A 20452-nucleotide genomic window follows, 5' to 3' on the forward strand; every position below is an offset into this window, starting at 1 on the left:
CTTCCGTTCTCTTCTCTCTCTCTCATTCACACTACCCAGATCTCCACGTACATTACAGTGCCCCCATCCCCGCTGATCCAGACCCTGGTGCAGGGGAACATCTTGGTGAGTGATGATGTGCTCATGTCTGCCATGTCGGCCTTCACATCCCTGGACCAGCCCATGCCCCAGGGCCCCCCACCTGTGCAGGTAAGGAGGGGGCCGGCTTCTCATAGGATCTTAATTCCAGACCTGTATATTGACCGCCATGGATTTGGAACCTTGTAGACAGAAGAGTGGATGGCCTCAGCTCTCATGCTGAAGAGAGACTGTCAGTCTCCCCTTGGCCTGCCCTGCTGTGGGTAGGGAAGGGGTCACTTCAGTTGGGACCTAGAACATGACTTTGGGGTTTCACAGCCATAGTCTGGCTATTTTGACTCCTATTTTTATTCTTTTTTTTTTTTTTTTTTTTTTTTAATAAGTAGGCTCCATGCCCAACATGGGGCTTAAATTCATGACCCCACAACCCCAAGATCAAGAGGCACATGCTATACTGACTGAGCTAGCCAGACACCTTCCTATTTTTATTCTTTTTTTTTTTTTATAAGATTTATTTATTTGAGAGTGTGAGCGAGCCCAGGTATGCGTGCGGGGGACGGGGTGGGGGGGCAGGAGGGGCAGAGGGAGAGGGAGAGAGAGAATCTCAAGCAGACTCCCTGCTGAGCACAGAGCCCCATGTGAGGCTCAATCCCATGACCCTGAGATCATGACCTGAGCTGAAATCAGGAGTCGGATGCCTTACCACCTGAGCCACCCAGACACCCCCTCCTAACTTCTTAACAAAAGTGTTCCATGTCCATTGGAAAACATTAGAAAATACACAATAGAAAAGTAAAAACAAAGTTTAATTACTCATAATCTGGAAACTAGAGAGACATGGCAACTGACTACAATGTGCGATTCTTTTTTTTTTGGTTTTTCTTTTTCTCCTGTATTTCCCACTCCCCTTCACCCATTTTGCCCACCCTTCCCCCGGCAATATGCAATTCTTGGTTGGATCCTGGATTGGGGGGGGTGGAGAATCTAAAGGCATTATTGGGACACTTTGGGGAAATGAGAATAGGAAGCTTTTGAATATTTTAGATAATAGTATTATATTAACATGTAGTTTCCTGAGTGTGATTGTCAAATTGTGGTTATATAGGAGAATATCCCCTTCTTAGGAGATGCATCTGAATACAGTATTTAGGAAAAGAGTGTTATGATGTCTGCAGCTGACTATCAAATGGCTTGCTAAAACACAAATATAACCTTGAATGTATGTACATATATACACACACACATATGTACATTGCAGATGTGGCAAAATGTTAACAACTGGTAAATTAGATGAAGTTTAAAGACTGATTGGTATGTTCTTTTTTTTTTTTTTTAAGTAATCTCTATGCCCGCGTGGGGCTTGAATTCACGACCCTGAGATCAAGAGTCACATGCTCTATTCACTGAGCCAGCCATGGTCCCCTGATCACTGTATTCTCCTTGCAACCTTCCTATAGGTTTGAGATTTTTCAGAATAAAAGTTGGGGCACACCTGGCTGGCTCAGTTGGTAGAGCATGTGACTCTTGATCTTGGGGCTGTGAGTTTGAGCCCCACATTGGGTGTAGAGATTACTTAAAATCTTTAAAAAAAATTTTTAAAAAAAGAATAAAAGTTGGGAAGTCAATCAGTTAATCAACCACCCCTACTCTCTCCCTCCAAAGAAAACACTATTAGAATTTTGGTGTCTGGCTTTCCTGATCTTTAAATGCAAATAAAGAAACAGCTTTTTATTTTATTTTTTTAAAGATTTTATTTATTTGTCAGAGAGAGAGAGCGCGCACAAGCAGGGAGAGCAGCAAATAGAGGGAGAAGCAGGCTCCCCGCTGAGCAAGGAGCCCCATATGGGACTCGATCCAGGACCCTGGGATCATGACCTGAGCCAAAGGCAAATGCTTAACTGACTGACCTACCCAGGCGTCCTGAGAAACAGCTTTTTATATAAATACATTTATAAAACACATATCTATATCAATAGACCATGTTAATATGCACTGTTCTGAAACTTGCTTTTTTTTATTTTGCCTTTTGCTTAAAATCATTATCTATGCCTACAATTCTATATCAGTATTTTCTAAAATGTTCCTCAGAAGAGTGGCTCCTTGGGATGTTCCATACAAAAAGAATCTCTGGTCAAACCAGTATAGGGTGGAGGCATTCTACTTCTTTCCTTGCCCTGTCCCTGGCTTTTTTTTCCTGCAGTAAAACACTTTTGATTTTTGTCACCCCAGATTTTTCCCCAAACACGTTTGACTGTGGAACCCAAGGAGCGGCAATTAAGAGGTGCATCCTTTATAAAATACTGATCACCATCATTTTTTTTTTTTAATTTTTAAAAAAAAATTTTATTTATTCATTTGACACACAGAGATACAGAGAGAGAGAGAGAACATGAGCAGGGAGAGAGGCAGAGGGAGAGGGAGAAGCAGGCTCCCCGCTGAGCCAGGAGCCCGATGTGGGGCTTGATCCCAGGACCCTGGGATCATGACCTGAGCCGAAGGCAGATGCTTAACCATCTGAGCCACCCAGGCGCCCCACCATCATTTTTTTTTTTTTTTTTAAAGATTTTTTTTTTTATTTATTTATTTGAGAGAGAGAGAATGAGAGAGAGCAAGCACATGAGAGGGGGGAGGGTCAGAGGGAGAAGCAGACTCCCCGCCGAGCAGGGAGCCCGATGCGGGACTCGATCCAGGGACTCCAGGATCATGACCTGAGCCGAAGGCAGTCGCTTAACCAACTGAGCCACCCAGGCGCCCCATTTTTTTTTTTAAGTAAGCTTTTTGCCCAACATGGGCCTTGAACTCACTACCCAGAGATCAGGAGTTGCATGCTCTACCAGCTGAGCCACCCAGGCACCCCTGATCACTATCATTTTAATAGCTGTTAAAGATTCCATCGTGTGGATGGGACATCCTCTATATAGTCAGCCTTCTGTTAACAGACATGTAGGTCATTGCCATTTTTTGCTGCTATAAAAACTACTGGAGAACCATCCATGTATGCATATCTTTGCCCACCTGCTTAATTATATTTCTATGGTATAAATTTCTAGAAGTCAGTGGCTGTGTTTCAGGGGTCCACAGCCCCCACAATTCGGTGACTCTCTAGAAATACTCCTAGGACTTGGGATAGTTGTACTCATGGCTGTGGTTTCTTCCTGACAAAGGATGCACAGCAGGATCAGCAAGGGAAAAAGACATCAGCTGGAGTCTGGAGAAATCCAGGCATCGGTTTCTACTGTTCCTCCTCTTGGGGCAATGGGGAGAGATCGCACAAAACACTTTTTCCTCCAGCAATGAAGAGCAGCAACGCATGTGCGTGTTTCTGCCCAGGAAGCATACCTAAGATTCGAGGCTCAGGGCTTTTCTTGGGGATTGGTCACGTAGGTGCCACAGTGACCAAAATTCCAGACTCTTAGAAGGAAAGGAGGTGTTCACCACAGATCACACTGTCTGTACAAACAATCTAGGTGACCTGGTACAGAATGGGCAGTGCCCCCAGATGATCAAAACAGCCTTATTGATCATAGGCAACCTTCCACAAGGTAGGTTCTCAGAGGCCATTCAAGAGCCGGTCCCACAAGCAACCCTCCTAAGACGGCAACAGTGGGGCTGCTAGATCAACTCAGTTGTGTCCAAGCTGGGCCTTTTTGTCGACTTTCCTAGAGAAAAGGGGTAGTGGCAGCTGGCTGATGCTTCCTCTGTATTCTTCCATGACTCTGTTGCCATGCCTCCCGTCAGCCCTGTCCTCTGAGCTGCCTTGTGAGGGGCTTTTCTTTCCACATGGCTGGCTAAGACAAATGTCCTTCCTCGCTGATAACAAGACAGCTGGTGTCAAGAGGGTGTGACACTTTAATTCTCTCTTCTGATTTCAGAGCAGCCTGAACATGCATTCTGCACCCAGCTACCTCCCCCAGCCTCCACCACCTCCTCCCCCACCTCCACCACTGCCCCCACCCCCACCGTCCCAGCCCCCACCACCCCCATCCCAGAGCCTGGGCCCCCCTGGGCGTCCCAACCCTGGCGGAAATGGCGTGGTGGAGGTGTACAGTGCCACGGCGCCCCTGGCTGGGAGCGGCACGGTGGAGATCCAGGCATTGGGAATGCAGCCCTACCCACCCCTGGAGGTGAGCAGAGGTTGGGGTTTGGGATGGAGGGGGAGAAACTGGTTATGGTTATCATGGGTAACCTGAACCTTTCCCGAGCACCAACTGTGTGTCAGACACTGTGCCAGAGGTAGCATGGGAGACAAAACCAGATCAGGGGGGTAGCCACACCCTGGGAGAGAAGGACTTTAATCAAGCCATCATACCTATAAAGGTAAAATGCAAACCATGAGAAGGTGGTATGAAGTAGAAGTTATAGCAGAAATACAAGCTACCCTCAGGGAGTGCTCAGAACATTCAGAGAACACCAATGTTGTAGGGAGAAGTTTCCAAAAAATTATCTATGTGAATGTCTCTTACATTTTAAAAAATTTTATTTACTTATTTTTTTAGAGAGAGAAAGAGGGAGAGAGCAGGGTGGAGGGGCAGAGGGAGAGAGAGAGGATCTCAAGCAGACTCTGTGCTCTGAAGCTTGATCCCGCGACCCTGAGATCATGACCCAAACCAAAATCAGAAGTCGGATGCCCAACCGACTGAGCCACCCAGGAGCCCCAGTCTCTTACATTTTTAACAGGCTAGATGTATGGGTTAGCTATGGCTGCGTAAGAAGTATCCCAGAACCTCAGTGGTATATGGCAAAATGTGTTTATTGTTCTTGCACCTACATGGCTTGCTTGGCAACTCTGCTGATCTTGGCTGGGCTCTCCCAGGTGTCTGGAGATGGCAGCTATCAGCTGCTATAGGATGGCCTGGGTGGGACGAGTTGGGTGACCCAGCTCTGCTCCGGCCATCTCTCATCCTCCAGCGGGCTCGCCAGGCATGTGCTCACAGCAGTGCTAGAGGTGCAGTCATGCAAGCAGAAATGCTCCTGGCCTCGTGGAGCTTAGGCTTGTGACCGGCTCTCTTCCGTTGGTCAAAGTAGGTCCCAAGGCCAGCTTAGATTTAAGGAGTAGGGAAACCGATGCCACATCTTGATGGGGAAATCTGCAGAACCACGCTGCGAATGGGCACAGGTACTGGGAGGGGGTAGAGAATTGAAGCCACGAAGCAGTCCGTGTACCCTATGTGCCACACTCATTCCCTGCTACAAGCTCAAGGTGCTCAGAGTTCAGAACCTGCCCCAACCCCAGTGCTAGGGGGCACGGTTCTGACAGCAAGAGCCTGCCTGAACTTGAGGTCACATTAACCCCCCCTCACCTTACAATCTGGCCATACAGACATTCCATGTTTAGAGAGCATGGTTCTCTCTAAAGAGAACCAGACCAGTGGGGAAATCTACCACCAGCCATGTGATGTTATGAGAGCCTGCAGGGGATTTATCTTAGCCTGAGGGAATAGAGCAAGCTTCCCTGTGTTGAGTTAAAAAAAAAGCAAATAAGTCAGTGAGATGCTGAGAGAATGATTGTGGCCTGGTAGGCAGAGGGGGCCAGAGCAGAGGGAGCTGCTGTTATTTATTTTCCATGTGGACGAGGGTGCTCTTTGAGGGCAGAGCCTGAGTCTTCTTTGATTTGGCATCCTTAGCCCCTAGCAGAGTCCCTGGCCTGTGGCACACCTATAGTAGGTGTCTGAAATAGGGCTCTCTGACCTCAGTCTCCTCTCCTCTGCAATGGGAACTCCCCTTGTAGAGCTGTTGAGGATAAAGAGAGCAAACCCAGTGGTAGTCACGTAATTACTCAGTAATGTCTTGCATGATGGGTGAATTCATCCATGTGATACTTATTTATTGAGTGCTGTATTGGTCAGGAAAATAGGGACCACTCTAGGTATTTCTGGCAAAGGGATTTAATGCAGGAGGTCAGGTGCTTACAAAGGTGGCTTCGGGAGAGCTAGATGGAGCAAAAGGCAGAGTTGGCAGGTGCCAGTGTTCACTGTTGTTCACTGTTCACTGTTGTTGCTTGGCCCAGAGGGCTAGGACGCTCCTGCTCTGCCCAGAGGTGGGGAAGCTGTAGGATTCTGTTGCTGTGCTGTCATCCTTGAGGCTGGTGGTCAGGAGGGGGATGTAGAGTTCAGCCAGCCACTCCAAAATTTAGGACTGCACACCTTCCTGTCTCCCATCACCTCTCCCAGAGGAAAGCAGTTTCTACCTTCCTCTGCCTTCCAGATCTCATGCAGGTGCTTCTTGTGAGCAGAACCTAATTTGTGCTCAGAACCTTGCTGGCAAGGGAGTCTGAGAATGTGTGTATCAGGAGAGAGCATGGAAGGGTGTAGGAATGGCGCCAAAGGCCAACAGGCGAGATCTAGCAGAAGCATCTACCATTTCACGTGGTGCCATATTAGATGCCCAATACATGCATCCACTGATAGCAACTCTTCTGGTTCCTGGACCTAATTCTAATGTTGGGTGGGGTCCCGCCCCCCCCACGCCAATGCCAAGCAATTCTCAGACACCAGCACAGTGTCCCAAGAATTCCAACTCAATTCTGATGCTATCTACCCAGAGATAACAGCAGATCCCACAGGTTAAGGGTTCAGTCCTGCAAGATTGCCCTCACCCCCACTTTAGCCAGTTGCAAGCAACCTATGCTTCTGATGGACAGACCACAGGTGGGAGGTTCCAGCGACCTCCTCCTTAGGTTCTATTAATTTGCTAGAGTAGCTCGTAGAACTCAGGGGAACATTTACATTTACTAGTTTATTAAAGGATATAATAAAGGATACAAATCAACAGCCCAATGCAGAGATACATAGGGTGAGGAGTGGGGAAAAGGGCATGGAGCTTCTGTGTGCCACTCACCCCGTATCTCCCTGTGTTAATCAACCTGGAAGCTGTCCAAACCCAGTCCTTTGGAGTTTTTATGGAGGCTTTATTACATAATCATGAGTAAGTCATTGGCTGTGGCTGATTCAGCCTCCAGCCCTTCCTCGCTCCCCAGAGGTTGGGGGATGGGACTGAATGTTCCAACCCATCAGTCACATGGTTGGTCCTCTCTGCAACCAGCCTGCCCTTGGATCAGGGCCAAAAGTCACTTTCATTAATAATAAAACAAAAAAAAATAGTAAGATACCCATTTCACTTTTACAGCTCTGAAGCATTTCTAGGAACTGTGGATGAAGACCAAATCTATCTGACAAATATATTTTGGTCATCTGAATGAACAAGTATATATATATATTTTTTTTTTTTAAGATTTTTTTTTTTTTCTTTTTTATCTGAGAGAATGGGAGACAGAGAGCATGAGAGGGGAAGGATCAGAGGGAGAAGCAGACTCCCCGCTGAGCAGGGAGCCCGATGCAGGACTCGATCCCGGGACTCCAGGATCATGACCTGAGCCGAAGGCAGTTGCTTAACCAACTGAGCCACCCAGGCGCCCCACAAGTATATATTTTTTATGTATCATTATATTATAATATATAAATGAATTCACTGGTTCAACAAATATTTACTGAATGCCCACTCTGTGCCTAGGATTACTCCAGGCTTGGGGATAGAGCAGTAAACAAAAACAGACCAAAAGTTGCTGCCTTCATGGAACTAGGCAGATAATAGATAAGTCCGTAAAACACATAATTTATTAGATAATGGTAAGTCCACAAAGAAAAAAAAAAAGCAGAGAAGGATAGGAAGTGAAGTTTTGGATAGGCCAGCCTGGAAAAACCAATGAATGACGAATATATCATTGAATTAATGAATTCTTCACGATGCCCCAGTGTCATGATGTAAGCTTAGTGTTAGCTAGGTTTGAGTGGCTCAGAAGTCATTCGGTGTGAATGAATTTCTTGTGACTTCAGTGTCAGTTCTCAGTTGAGAGATGCGTGGTGGTGTGGCATCAGGCAGGGCCAGTTAGGAAGTGGGGTTGCTGGTGAGGGCACAGACCCTTCTGATTTCCTGGTTCTTCTGTGCTAACAAACTACTACTACCAATAAAGCAGTAACAGCAGCTAATGTTTATTGAGTATTTACTGTATGCCAGGCACCATTCTAGCTGTTTACATGTTAACTCATTTTTTTTGTAAAGATTTTATTTATTTATTTGACAGAGAGAGTCATTTAATCCTCACCACAACCCAAGGAGAGGAGTACTCTGATTATCCCCATTTTACAGATGTGAAACTGGGAGATGTTGAAAGACTTGCCCAGGATCACTTAGATAATAAGTGGCAGAGTCAGGATTTGAACCCAGACTGCTGGCTCCAAAGCTGCTTCTAGCCTGCTGGCTCCATGAAGTTCTATAGGGTCTTGGGAGTGACTGGGGTGTCTGAGCCAGATGGAGGGGTTAGGATCGCGATCCTGGCTGAGATTAGCCGGGGCCACAGTGAGGGTCCCCCTGGCTGGTATAGCTCTTTTCTATCCTTCCCAGGCCTCTCTCCCTCACTGTGCTGTCCTTCTAGGTGCCAAACCAGTGTGTGGAGGCTCCAGTATACCCCACCCCTCCGGTGTACAGCCCTGGCAAACAGGGATTCAAACCGAAAGGACCAAACCCAGCTGCCCCCATGACCAGCGCCACGGGGGGCACGGTGGCCACCTTTGACTCCCCACCAACGCTGAAGACCTGCCGGGCAAAAGGGGCCAGTGGACTCCCAGAAGGTGGGCCTGCCACCTGCCAGGGGCATCTTTCCTCAGCATTCTCCTGTCCATAAGGCTGCCTAGTTCTGGTCTTCCTTTTTATGATGGTCAGGATTAAGTGTAGTTGCATGTAGTGGAGTGACTTTAAAATGATCGAATTTTATTTTTCTCCTGTGCAAAACAAGGCCAGCGGCAGGCAATTTGGAAATTGTGTGCTTGTATGGTCATTTCTTCTGTCTTTCTGCTCTGCTACCCTTAGGGCATAGCTTCTGTTATCAGGGTGCCTCATCATCTAAGATGGCTGCTGGAGTTCCAGTCATCAATTTCATATTCCAGGCAGTAAAAAGGATAAAAGGGGCATCTCCCAGCTTCCAGAAGTTCTGCATGATGCTTTTACTTCCATCATTGATCACAATTTAGTCACATGACCCTATCTAGCTGTAAAGGAAGCTGGGAAATGTCTCTTTTATTTTTTTATTTTTTATTTTTTTTAAAGATTTTATTTATTTATTTGAGAGAGAGAATGAGAGAGAGAGAGAGAGAGCACATGAGAGGGGGCAGGGTCAGTGGGAGAAGCAGACTCCCTGCTTAGCAGGGAGCCTGATGCAGGACTAGATCCCGGGACTCGATCCTGGGACTCCAGGATCATGACCTGAGCCGAAGGCAGTCGCTTAACCAACTGAGCCACCCAGGCGCCCCTGGGAAATGTCTCTTTTAGCCAGAAACATTGATGTTCCCATTATTTGGGGGATTTGTGAGGAAAGAAGGGGGGCAGTGGATATCAGGCAGGCAGGCAGTGGTGTCTGTCACCCCTTCAGAGATGCTTGCGATGGGACAGGGCAGTGTTAGAAAGTGGTGGTGGAGGAGGAAGGCACAGAAATCAAGAATTTTTCAGGGGCTTTCCAGTCAACTACTTCCATCCCTCCTTCCTTCCTTCCACAGGTATATGTTGAGCATCTGTGTGCCAGGCTCAGTGTCAGGTGCTGAGGATCCAGCATCATGGTCCGTGACTTCTCCACCCTCTGTTACAGTTAATGGGAGAGACAGACAGGGAAAACAGGCTAACTGTTTATGGGTTGCTCCAGGAAGGAGGTTAACAGGGTACTATGACTGAGAATACTGGGGAGAGACTGGAAAATGATGCTACCTCTCTATCTAGGGATGAGAAGGAGGCAGCTTTGTGGCTATCTGAGGGACGAGCAGGAATAGCAGGTCCTGAATAGGACCACACTTGAGGTCTTTCAAGGTTAGCAAGGAGTCCACTGCAGCTGGATGGAGAGAATGATGAGGTTGGCAGGAAGCAGAGGATGCATAGCCCTGTAGGCCGCAGCACAGAGGTTGGATTTTTATCCGAGGGCAGAGGGGAGCCTTTCAGAGGTGGTTCTGCTCTTCCAGGCAGAGCATCGCCCGGGCTTTCCTCCTCCAGGCGCTGTGAGAGGCTCTGTGCTGCTTCCCCTGCCTGTGTGCAGGTGTAGACCTCCCCTGGCTTTCTGGCCCCACATCCAACGGGTAGAGTGGTAGGAGGCTGCCCTTGTTGCCTTCAGTTACACCCCCAGCCTCACCGTTCCCAACCCCCCGCCCACCTTGTTTTTCAGCTGCAGGGAAGCCAAAGGCTCAGAAACTCAAGTGCTCATACTGTGACAAGTCATTCACCAAAAACTTCGACTTGCAGCAGCACATCCGAAGGTACCCAGGCGCGGTGGGGCCGGTGCTTCCTCGGCAGCCCTGGCTGGAGGGCCTTCCACAGTAGAAGCAAGGCTCCCTTCTCAGTCCCCTTGCCAGGGTGGTGACCAAGGCCCCATCCATCCTGTCATGGTTCTCAGACCTTCGGTCCAAGTCAGGTCGGTTTTCCCTCTTCTGTCTCAGGAGCAGTAGGAGGGATCTGTGAAAGTTGTGGGGCCTGCTCACTATGGTGGAGAAGGTCCGAGCCAGGCGGGGTCGGGGAAGAAATGTACTCGAACTGTGGGGCCTTTGCAGGAGTGAGGGGTGCCTCAGTCCTCACCTCTGCAGAAAGGTCTGACCTCGAGGGCTGCCATACCACGCTGTGGGAATGTGACTACGAGTTCCGCTCACTCAGGACTAACCGTCCTGTCCTGTCCTGTCCCAAGGACATGCAGGGAGCCCCTTGGGGCCTCGGCTTTTCCATCTGTGAAGTGGGGGTGGGGGGTCTTGTTCCGTGTTTCTCACAGAAAGGGATACATTGGTACCTGAGATGATTTTAGGTGGTTTGTGGTTATGGTGTCGAGAAGTTCTGAAAGATGTAGAAAATTATTCTCTTTTCAAATTCTTTCAGTCCTCGGCGAGTCAAAGGAGAAAACCTCGGTTTGGTGCTAGTCTGTGTTGAACACCTTTCACATACTTGCTCATCTTTTATAGCAAAGAGAGAGAGAAGGAGAGAGCACGTGGATGCATGCGTACGTGCACACCTCAGATTCCAATCGTGACAGGCAACAGCTTCTCACTAGACCAGGGTTTCTCAACCTTGGCACTATTGACTTTTATTTTCTTATTTATTTATGTCTGTCTGTCTGTCTGTCTGTCTGTATGTATGTAAAGTAGGCTCCACACCCAGGGTGGAGCCTGGTGTGGGGCTTGAACTCGGGACCCTGAGATCAAGACCTGAACAGGCCTGTACCTCTGAAACCAATAATACATTATATGTTAATTAATTGAATTTAAATTAAAAAAAATTTTAAATTAAATTAAGTTAAATTAAAAAAAAGTACCTCACAAGTCTACACTAGCGCTGCTCAATAGAACTTTCCGCAGTGATGGAAATGCCCAAATTGGCAGTGTCCGGTAGGGTAGCCACTGACCATATGCGGCTGCTGAGCACTTGCAATGTGGCTAGTCTGACTAAGAAACTGAATTTTTTTTTTATTAACATAATGTATTATTTGTTTCAGGGGTACAGGTCTGTGATTCATCAGTCTTACACAATTCACAGCACTCACCACAACACATACCCTCCCCAGTGTCCATCACCCAGCCACCCCATCCCTCCCACCCCCAACCACTCCAGCAACCCTCAGTTTGTTTCCTGAGATTAAGAGTCTCCCTGTCTGGTTTCGTCTTGTTTCATTTTTTCCTCTCTTCCCCTATGATCCTCTGCCTTGTTTCTCAAATTCCTTATATCAGTGAGACCATATGATACGTGTCTTTCTCTGACTGACTTATTTCGCTTAGCATAATACCTTCTAGTTCCATCCACATCATTGCAAATGGCAGGAAACTGAATTTTTAATTTAATTTAATTTTAATGAATTTAAATAGCCCCGTGTGTCTTGTGTCAACCTTACTGGATAATGCAGCTCTATAGATCTTAATGATGTTTTATAAATTATTGCATTTTTGGTTACTTTGTATTTATGATAAGTGGTTTTCCATATAACAACAGGAAAGCTTAATTTTTAAATTATTTAAGAGCGGATTGATTTGAAGGGAAATACTAAATAATGGTACAAGTTCTGTGCTGCGACTGTGCCATTTCTCCTTCAGAGAATAAATCCCTGTTTGAGAGGGCTTAAACAATTAGGAAATGTTTTCTCTCACCGTATGGAGAAGGCCCACAGGGAAGGTCAGCTCCGGGGCTGGTTGATTCAGCAACTCAGTAATGTCACCGAGAGCTCAGGGTCTTTCTGCCTCTGGCCTGCCGGCTTGTCCTCATGGTGTCACCATGATGGCCACCAGCATCCGCATGCTCTGTCTGGGCCTTCTTGGGGGTTGTGAGCTCCTGTGCTGAGGTCACATCCCAGTTCCACATGAGGGTGCTGACAAGCTTTGTTTCCCATAGCCACACCGGTGAGAAGCCCTTCCAGTGCATTGCGTGTGGCCGTGCCTTTGCCCAGAAATCTAATGTCAAGAAACACATGCAGACTCATAAGGTGTGGCCTCCAGGGCGTAGCGGTGGCACCGTCTCTCGCAGCTCTGTGACTGTACAGGTCATGGCCCTCAACCCCAGCAGGCAGGAGGACGAGGAAAACACAGGTAGGTAGAAGTGGGGAATGCCATTGTTCCCATACCTGTCCTCTGAAGCTTCATGGGTTTTATTCCTAGCTGTGTGACCTTGGGCAGCCTCCTTGACCTCTCTGGGCTTCAGTCTACTTTATCTATAAAATGGGGCATAGCGTGAAAGGAGGGATGACAAATGTACAGTATGCCTGGCCTTACTCTAATACTGTACCCGTGGAAGACGACACTAATCAATCACCTGTCTTTTGCTGTGCCTGGATCCTGCCTCAGAATCTACTTTCGATATATGGCTCCAGGCAGTCACTATCAGTTAACTTGAAATTGAAACCTACTTGACTTCCATGGGCTTAAGTTTCCAAAGCCCCTTACACTTTGTAGAATTCCCATCCGAGCCATCGCTTGTCCCTGAGCTAGTGATCATGTCCCTGATACTGGTTTAATTCCTGTTCTGTATGGGGGTTGAGGAGTCACTAGGCCTGGAGCAGTGCTGTTAACAAAAATGTAATATGACCAACATATATAATTTAAAAACTTCTAGTAGCTACATAAAAACAATACTTAAAAAAAGTGAAATTAATTTTAATCATATGTTTTATTTAACCTAATATCATCTTAGTATATAAGGAAATTATTAATGAAATATTTTATATTTTTTTATGCTAAGTTTTCAAAATCCAGGGTGTATTTATGTGTATAGCGTATCTGGATATGGACTAGCCACATTTCTAGTTCTCAGTCACCACATGTGGCTCGTGGCCACTGTATTGGACAGCGTAGGGCCAGAGCTAAGCCCTTCCGGTATAGTCCCCCGAGTGAGCAAAGCCCGCCACATACCAGTGAACGAAGGGGGTGTTTTGCTGCATGAGCAGTCTGTGGCCACTTTTATTTGACCCTCCTACTGGAACTAGCCCTGCAGTGTGTTTAGTCAGTCTCTGTGTGCCCTGTGCATTTTTTTGAGCTCCTTGGGGAAGAATCTGTTTCTTATTTTTTTTCAAAATTCCTACAGTGCCTAGCACCAGGGGTTCAACCATATAGCAGATATTTATGGAGGCCTCTGTAGAGATGAGGTCAGAGGCCCCTGTCCTCAGAAAGTGAGAGAAGGGCAGCTAAACAGATGATTGTAACTGGAACGGGGAGCTGGGGAGGTGTGATGAATACAGCCAGGAGTAGTGTTCAGGATTTTTAACAACCGTGGAGAGGCCTAGGGAAAGGCCAGTGAGGGGAGATTTGAGGCAATAGCTGTTTACCAGTCAGGATGTAAGTAGTCAGGAGGTGAGCATCTGGAATGGCTATATCCGTGCGCAAAGCAGAATGTGAGTGCAGGGCCTTGAGTACAGTGTCCAACACCAAGCACGTGGTAGGTGGCTGGGTAGACCCAGCAGCACACAGGAGGTGCTCTGTGGGTCCTTCCTGAATGTCATGGCCCTCTGTCCTGACTCTTCCTCTGCCCTTCTCAGTGACTTCTTCCCTGGTTTTCTCCACAGGGTTGGGTCAGTCCCTGTCAAGTGCCCCACAACCCCAGGCCTTGCCTGCCGCAGGTGAGGATGAAGGGGACAAGCTGGAGGCCAAGCAGGTCGTCTTCATTGACAGCTCCTATCTGTGCCAGTTCTGCCCCAGCAAGTTCAGCACCTACTTCCAGCTCAAGTCCCACATGACCCAGCATAAGAATGAGCAGGTAAGTGGGTGGTGGGCAGCGGGAGGCCACAACCACCCGAGTGTGAGCCTTGGCTGGTGCTGGGGTCTTGAACACTGTCTAGAAAGGGACAGGAGTGGGCCCCAGTTGCAGTGAGCTACCATCTAACCACCCGAGATAGGCCAAGCTTTCCCTCTCTAGGTGGGGCCAGCTTACTGGGCTATTATGGTGCTAAGCCAAGGGAGGAAACCCACCTCTTATGGGTCATATAATAGAGAAACTGGACATGAGAAAAATTCTCAATACCCCAAGAAAATCTAATGTCTAAACACCTACCTATGGGGGATTGACCATAGTCTTTTTTTTTTTCAATCGAGATATAATTTGCATCCCACAAAATTCACCCTTTTTAAAGTGTACAGTTCAGGAGCTCCTGGGTGGCTCAGTCAGTTAAGTATCATTTCGGCTCATTTTGGCTTTCAGGTCATGATCTCAGGGTGGTGAGATTGAGTCCTGCATCTGGCTCCACACTGGGCTTGGAGCCTGCTTAGGTTTCTCTCTCATAAATAAATAAATAAATAAATAAATAAATAAATAAAATCTTTTTTAAAATTTCAGAAAAATCTAAAGAATATATAGGTTGAAGAATGCATTTATTAGATGCTGGACACCTTGCTAACTGCTTTACATTCAATATTTTATTTAATCTTCATAGCAACCTTAGGGATAGGCATTTTCAGTATATCTAAATGAAGAAACCAAGGCCCGGAGGGGTGAAGTGACCTATCCAGAGTCACACCACCAGTAACTGACTAGGTCAGGGCTCAAAGCCAAACCCCATGTCATTAACCACCTTGCAATATGTCCTCCCCAGAATGCAGCAACAAAATCCAGCATATTTTGTAGAGTTTGTGTTTTTTTATTATAATTGGGATCTGTTCACACATATAATTTTGAATTGTACTTTTTTTTTCCTGATAGCTTATTTTTTAAACTTTTTCTTTTGGAAGAATTGTAGATTCCCAGGAAGTTGTAAAGATAATAGGGAGAGATCCCTTATGCCCTTCAGTCAGTTTCCGTCAATGGTTACATCTTACCTATCTACAGCCTGATATCTACACCAGGAAACTGACATGGGTGTAAAGCTATGTATAGTTCTTTGCCATTTTACCACCTGTGTAGGTTTGTACTGCAATCACAGTATAGAACTATAACATCACCACAAAGATCTTCCTTGTTCCACCCCTCATTATTACACCTGCTCGCCTCTTCCCCAACATCCTCAGCCTCTGGAAACCACTAATCAGTTCTCTCTCTTTATAAGTTTGTCATTTTGAGAACATTGTATAAATGGAATCATCCGTATGGGGCCTTCTGAGATTGGGTTTTTTTAATAAGCATAAATTCTCCTGAGATTTCTGCTTTCTCTTTTTATTAAAGATTTTATTTATTTATTTGACAGAGACACAGTGAGAGAGGGAACACAAGCAGGGGGAGTGGGAGAGGCAGAAGCAGACTTCCCGCTGAGCAGGGAGCCCGATGCGGGGCTCGATCCCAGGACCCCGGGATCATAACCTGAGCTGAAGGCAGACACTTAACGACTGAGCCACCCAGGCACCCCTGTGCTTTCTATTTTTTAACCTAATTTTATATTCTGAGAATTTTCTCATGTCACTGTTTAAATAAAAAACATAATTTTTAAGCTACATTTTAAAAAATCCCATTTTTTTTTTTTGATTTTATTTATTTGACAGAGAGAGAGAGAGAGGGAACACAAGCAGGGGGAGCGGGAGAGGGAGAAGCAGGCTTCCCGCTGAGCAGGAAGCCCGATGCGGGGCTTGATCCCAGGACCCTGGGACCATGACCTGAGCCGAAGGCAGACGCTTAACGACTAAGCCACCCAGGCGCCCAAAATCCCATTGTTTTAACATGTAGGATATGAACTGTGTTTTGCTATTGTAAGCAAAACCATGGTGAGCATCATTATAATCAAATCTTCATCCAAATCTCTGACTTTTCCCTTACCCTAGATTCCCAGCAGGGGGGTTGATGGAATTAAGTTAGGATACCCTTGGGGAAAATCACAGAAAACTTTGACTCCAGCTGCTTAAACAATTAAGAGGTTTGTCATTGCACATAATAAGAAAACCCAAGATTGGGCAGCTCAAGGCCTGAGACAGTTGACACAACCCAATATCAAGGACCCTGTGTCCTTCTAGCTCTTGTCTCTGCCACCTCAGGATATGACGTTGTTCGATACTGACGGCTTACCTGTGGTCTTGGGATGGTAGTCACTCTTTCTAGGCAGTAGTCCAGTAGTCCAGACACAGCAAAAATGCGCTGTCTTCTCTGTGTCTCTTTCCTAGAAGCCCTCTGTAGATCTCTCATTAGTCAGAGCCAGTGGATACTCTCTATCACTTAGGAATTCATTATTACTCTGCAAATAATAGACAACTATCTTACTAGTTAGGGTTTTATTTCCCTAATGTCACAAGAAGTCCATAAGTAAGCAATGTTGGGCTTGTATAGCAGGTCAGATATGTCATCGTAGACTCAGGCTTCTGGTTTGCGGCCCTGCCTCCTTAGCATGTGACTTCCATCCTCAAGATTGCATAATAGTTGCTGTATCTCCAGCCATCACATCTGTATTCCAGTCAGGACAAATGAGAAAAGCAGAGGGGATTTCTCCTAGGATGCTTTTGCCTTTGTGTTCTGGAAGTAATACCTTCCCTAAAGACTACTGCGTGCATATCAGTGACAAGGAGCCACATGGCTGACACAAGGGAGCCAGGGAGATCAAGTGTTTTAACTGGGTATGTTGCCAGCCTGAACAAATCAGGGTTCACTTTGTTAGGAAGAAGGAGCAAGTGGAATTGTACAGGCAATCAGGATTATGCTTGTCAAAGTATAATTTTCAAAATTTAAAAATCTAATTCTCATACAAATAACATAGTGAACATGAGCCAGAATTTTACATAACTCATTAATAAGGAACTAGAAGGATGACAAAGCCGGTGCAAAAGAGGATCTAAGATACTAGTATTTATACTTACATATAATTATGTCAGTGAAAGAAAGGAACATTGAAATAAGATTGTTCGGGTAGATACCCGTGACCTTTGAGGGTATCTTTTCCACCTGACGAAAATCATTTATATTGGAGCTGTTTTCCGCAAGTTAATATTTAACTCTAGAGTCTGGATCCTAATCAATAGTCAATAATCAAAACAAGGCCCATCCCCCAGAGAGTGGGATGACCCTAGGCAGGCTTGTTAGATAGCACTTCTCAAAGTGCTAGAGCAGCAGCTTCGGCTTCCGTCACCTGGGCACTTGTTAGGAATACACCTACTGTGTTCCAAGCTCTGACTTATGGACATTGATCCTGCCACGCCTGCTGAATCAGATGCTCTGGGAGTGGTGCCCAGCAATCTGTCACTGCAGTGGATGCTCAAGTCGGAGGGCCACTACTCAAGTACAGCACTGGAAGGACATGATGTCATCTTTTCCTTGTATTTCCCGGCTTGGGGTAATTTTCCTAAATATACCCAGGTCACCCAGCACCTGAGGGAAAGGTAATGGGGCCTTGTGACTGGCTGAGAAGAGAGGGCTGTCTCGTCAAAATTAAACAGAGCTCCAGGAGCAGGGGAGCAGGGGAACAGTCTGCCTCCCCTTACCTGGTCTGTGGCTTCCCTCAAGGTTTACAAGTGTGTGGTGAAAAGCTGTGCGCAGACGTTCCCAAAGCTCGACACATTTCTGGAGCACATCAAGAGCCACCAGGAGGAGTTGAGCTATCGCTGCCATCTCTGTGGCAAGGACTTCCCCTCGCTCTATGACCTGGGCGTGCACCAGTACTCCCACAGCCTCCTGCCGCAGCAAAGCCCCAAGAAGGACAGCGCTGTCTACAAGTATGTGCCCTCTCCCTGCCCCCGCTCCCTCCCTGCTGGGACCCCAGGGCTCGGCAGCCTTGCTCGTTCTGACTGCTAAGGACCTGGGGGAGAAGGTGCTGGCCCTCCTTATATCATTCTTCAGTTTGGTAGACATTTATCCTAAAAAATAATCTGAAAAAAAAAAGGGAAACCAATATTTTTTCATTCAGAGTGGAAAACAGATTTTTTTTTCCTAAACTAAAAATACTATGAAAATATAATTTTGTCTGATGATCTACAAAATTTAGGTTACAGTCAGAATGGTACACCGATTCTTAGAATGAAAACAGAATGAACAAGCACATACTGGAAAGCAAAAATCATAAAAATAAGATTCATTTGTTTTATAATCTATAAAATTCAGGTTAAAGTTGAAGCTACAGGCTGATCTTTAGAATGAACAAGGAATGAACCAAGTGTAGATTTTCTTTGGGGTAGTTTTTTCTGCCAATCCTTTACAGTGCTTTAGTCTTCCATTGTAGTCATAGAGAGCATCCCTTTGGCAGAAATGAAAAAAGGCTCCCTCAGTTTTGTCACAGGCTTTTAATCCTTGAGTCTTCAAATCGTTCTCATTGAGCTATCAGTCCTGTGACCAATCATCATTGAGTTTCTCTTACTTGGTTGTTTCCTGGTCCCCCTTCCATACCCTTCTTAGTCGATGGGTTATCTGCAGGTGCCCAGTATCACTTTCATAACTGTGAAATCCCACATTTTTGCCCTGTAGCCATTTTACTGTGCATTCACCCAAAGCTGTCTGGAGCAGCCGCCTCACAAAGCCTAGCACATAGTGCGTGGGGATAGGTATTAGTGATAAGCAAGGAAGGGTATTTGTCAGGGGACTGCTCCCAGTTCTTAGTGAGTATTTTCGTGTTGGAATGGTTTTGCTTCTCTGTACAAACTTGTGTCGGTAGGGATTTCTCCAATAACCTCTGTTAATGAGGCGTAATTCCTGGGTGACGCTTCTGGGCTTCAGAGATAAGTAACAACAGACCCTGAGTTTAGAATGCACAGGCTTCTTAGGGAGACAAGTGTGTAAATACGCTTACACGTACTGTGATAAAATGCTAATGTATACGTAGATAAAAGGTATACGAGTACCACAGTGGGACGTAGGGCAGGGAAGGTGTCCCTGAAGCAGTGATATCTGAACTGGGTTTTGAAGGATGAATAGGAGTTGGCCAAGTAGGTAGGGTAGAGTGCATTCCTAGCAGAAGGAACAGCAAGCGTAGAGATATAAAATGAAAAAGCAAGTGGTTTAGAATGATCACTGTGTAGAGTGGAAGTGGGAGAGGATGTTTAGATGTGGCCTAGAGGAGAAAGTAGGTCCAGGGTAAGGGTAAGAAGGGCCTGTAGAAATCAAAAAGCTTTGAGAAATTGGCAGGGGGACTGGGACTTAAATGGGTGTAGGGCAGCTTGTCCTGGAGGAGGTTGGGAAGTGGAGCCAGAGAGGCAGGAAAACCAGGCAAAACTTGGGCCAGTCAAGGGGTGGAAATTTCTGGTTAGTGATGGATAATTCCCATTTGTAGTCAGGGGGCATTTTCTTTTGGTTTTGCCTTATGGATTTGTGGATTATTTGTGAGTTCCTGAGACTATGTGGCTTTCTGGAGTGAGATGCCAAGTAAAAGGAAGGGAGCACCTACTATGTGCCAAGCTCTGACTTAGGAACATTGATCCCTGCAATCCTGGGAGGTAGGTAGTTGTATTAGTCAGCTCCAGCTATAACAAAATGCCACAGACACATGATCTCTTTTTATTTTATTTATTTATTTATTTATTTATTTATTTATTTATTTATTTATTTAAAGATTTTATTTATTTATTTGACAGAGAGAGACACAGCAAGAGAGGGAACACAAGCAGGGGGAGTGGGAGAGGGAGAAGCAGGCTCCCCGCGGAGCAGGGAGCCCGATGCGGGGCTCGATCCCAGGACCCTGGGATCATGACCTGAGCCGAAGGCAGACGCCTAACGACTGAGCCACTCAGGCACCCCATGATGTCTTTTTATAAGGGCACTTTGTCATCATGAGGACCCCACCCTCATGATTTCATCTAAACCTAATCATACACACACACACCCCCACCAAAGGTCCCATCTGTAAATCTGTAAATACCATCACATTGAGGGTCAGTGCTTCAACATACGAAGTTTGGAGGGACACAGTTCAGTCCATGACAGTGACGTTCTCCCCATTTTGAAGATGAGGACACTGAGGCTCAGAGAGGAGAAGTGCACTCGT

At 46.3% G+C, this 20452-nt stretch overlaps 1 protein-coding gene across 2 annotated transcripts in view; it reads left to right on the forward strand.

Moving 5' to 3' along the window:
- The window catches only part of ZNF341 (zinc finger protein 341), a 42816-nt gene that overhangs the window by 9737 nt on the left and 12627 nt on the right, over positions 1–20452 (forward strand). Inside the window, exons 4-10 of one of the 2 annotated variants that reach the window (XM_036079495.2) lie at positions 40–189; positions 3951–4202; positions 8510–8705; positions 10280–10370; positions 12478–12671; positions 14141–14331; positions 17986–18194. In XM_036079495.2, the coding sequence (XP_035935388.1) occupies positions 40–189; positions 3951–4202; positions 8510–8705; positions 10280–10370; positions 12478–12671; positions 14141–14331; positions 17986–18194 (1283 nt within the window). The remainder of the gene's footprint in view (positions 1–39; positions 190–3950; positions 4203–8509; positions 8706–10279; positions 10371–12477; positions 12672–14140; positions 14332–17985; positions 18195–20452) is intronic. The other variant, XM_078057092.1, reaches the window with a different exon arrangement.

This window comes from Halichoerus grypus, chromosome 10 (assembly GCF_964656455.1).
Source record: "Halichoerus grypus chromosome 10, mHalGry1.hap1.1, whole genome shotgun sequence".
Taxonomy (NCBI): domain Eukaryota; kingdom Metazoa; phylum Chordata; class Mammalia; order Carnivora; family Phocidae; genus Halichoerus; species Halichoerus grypus.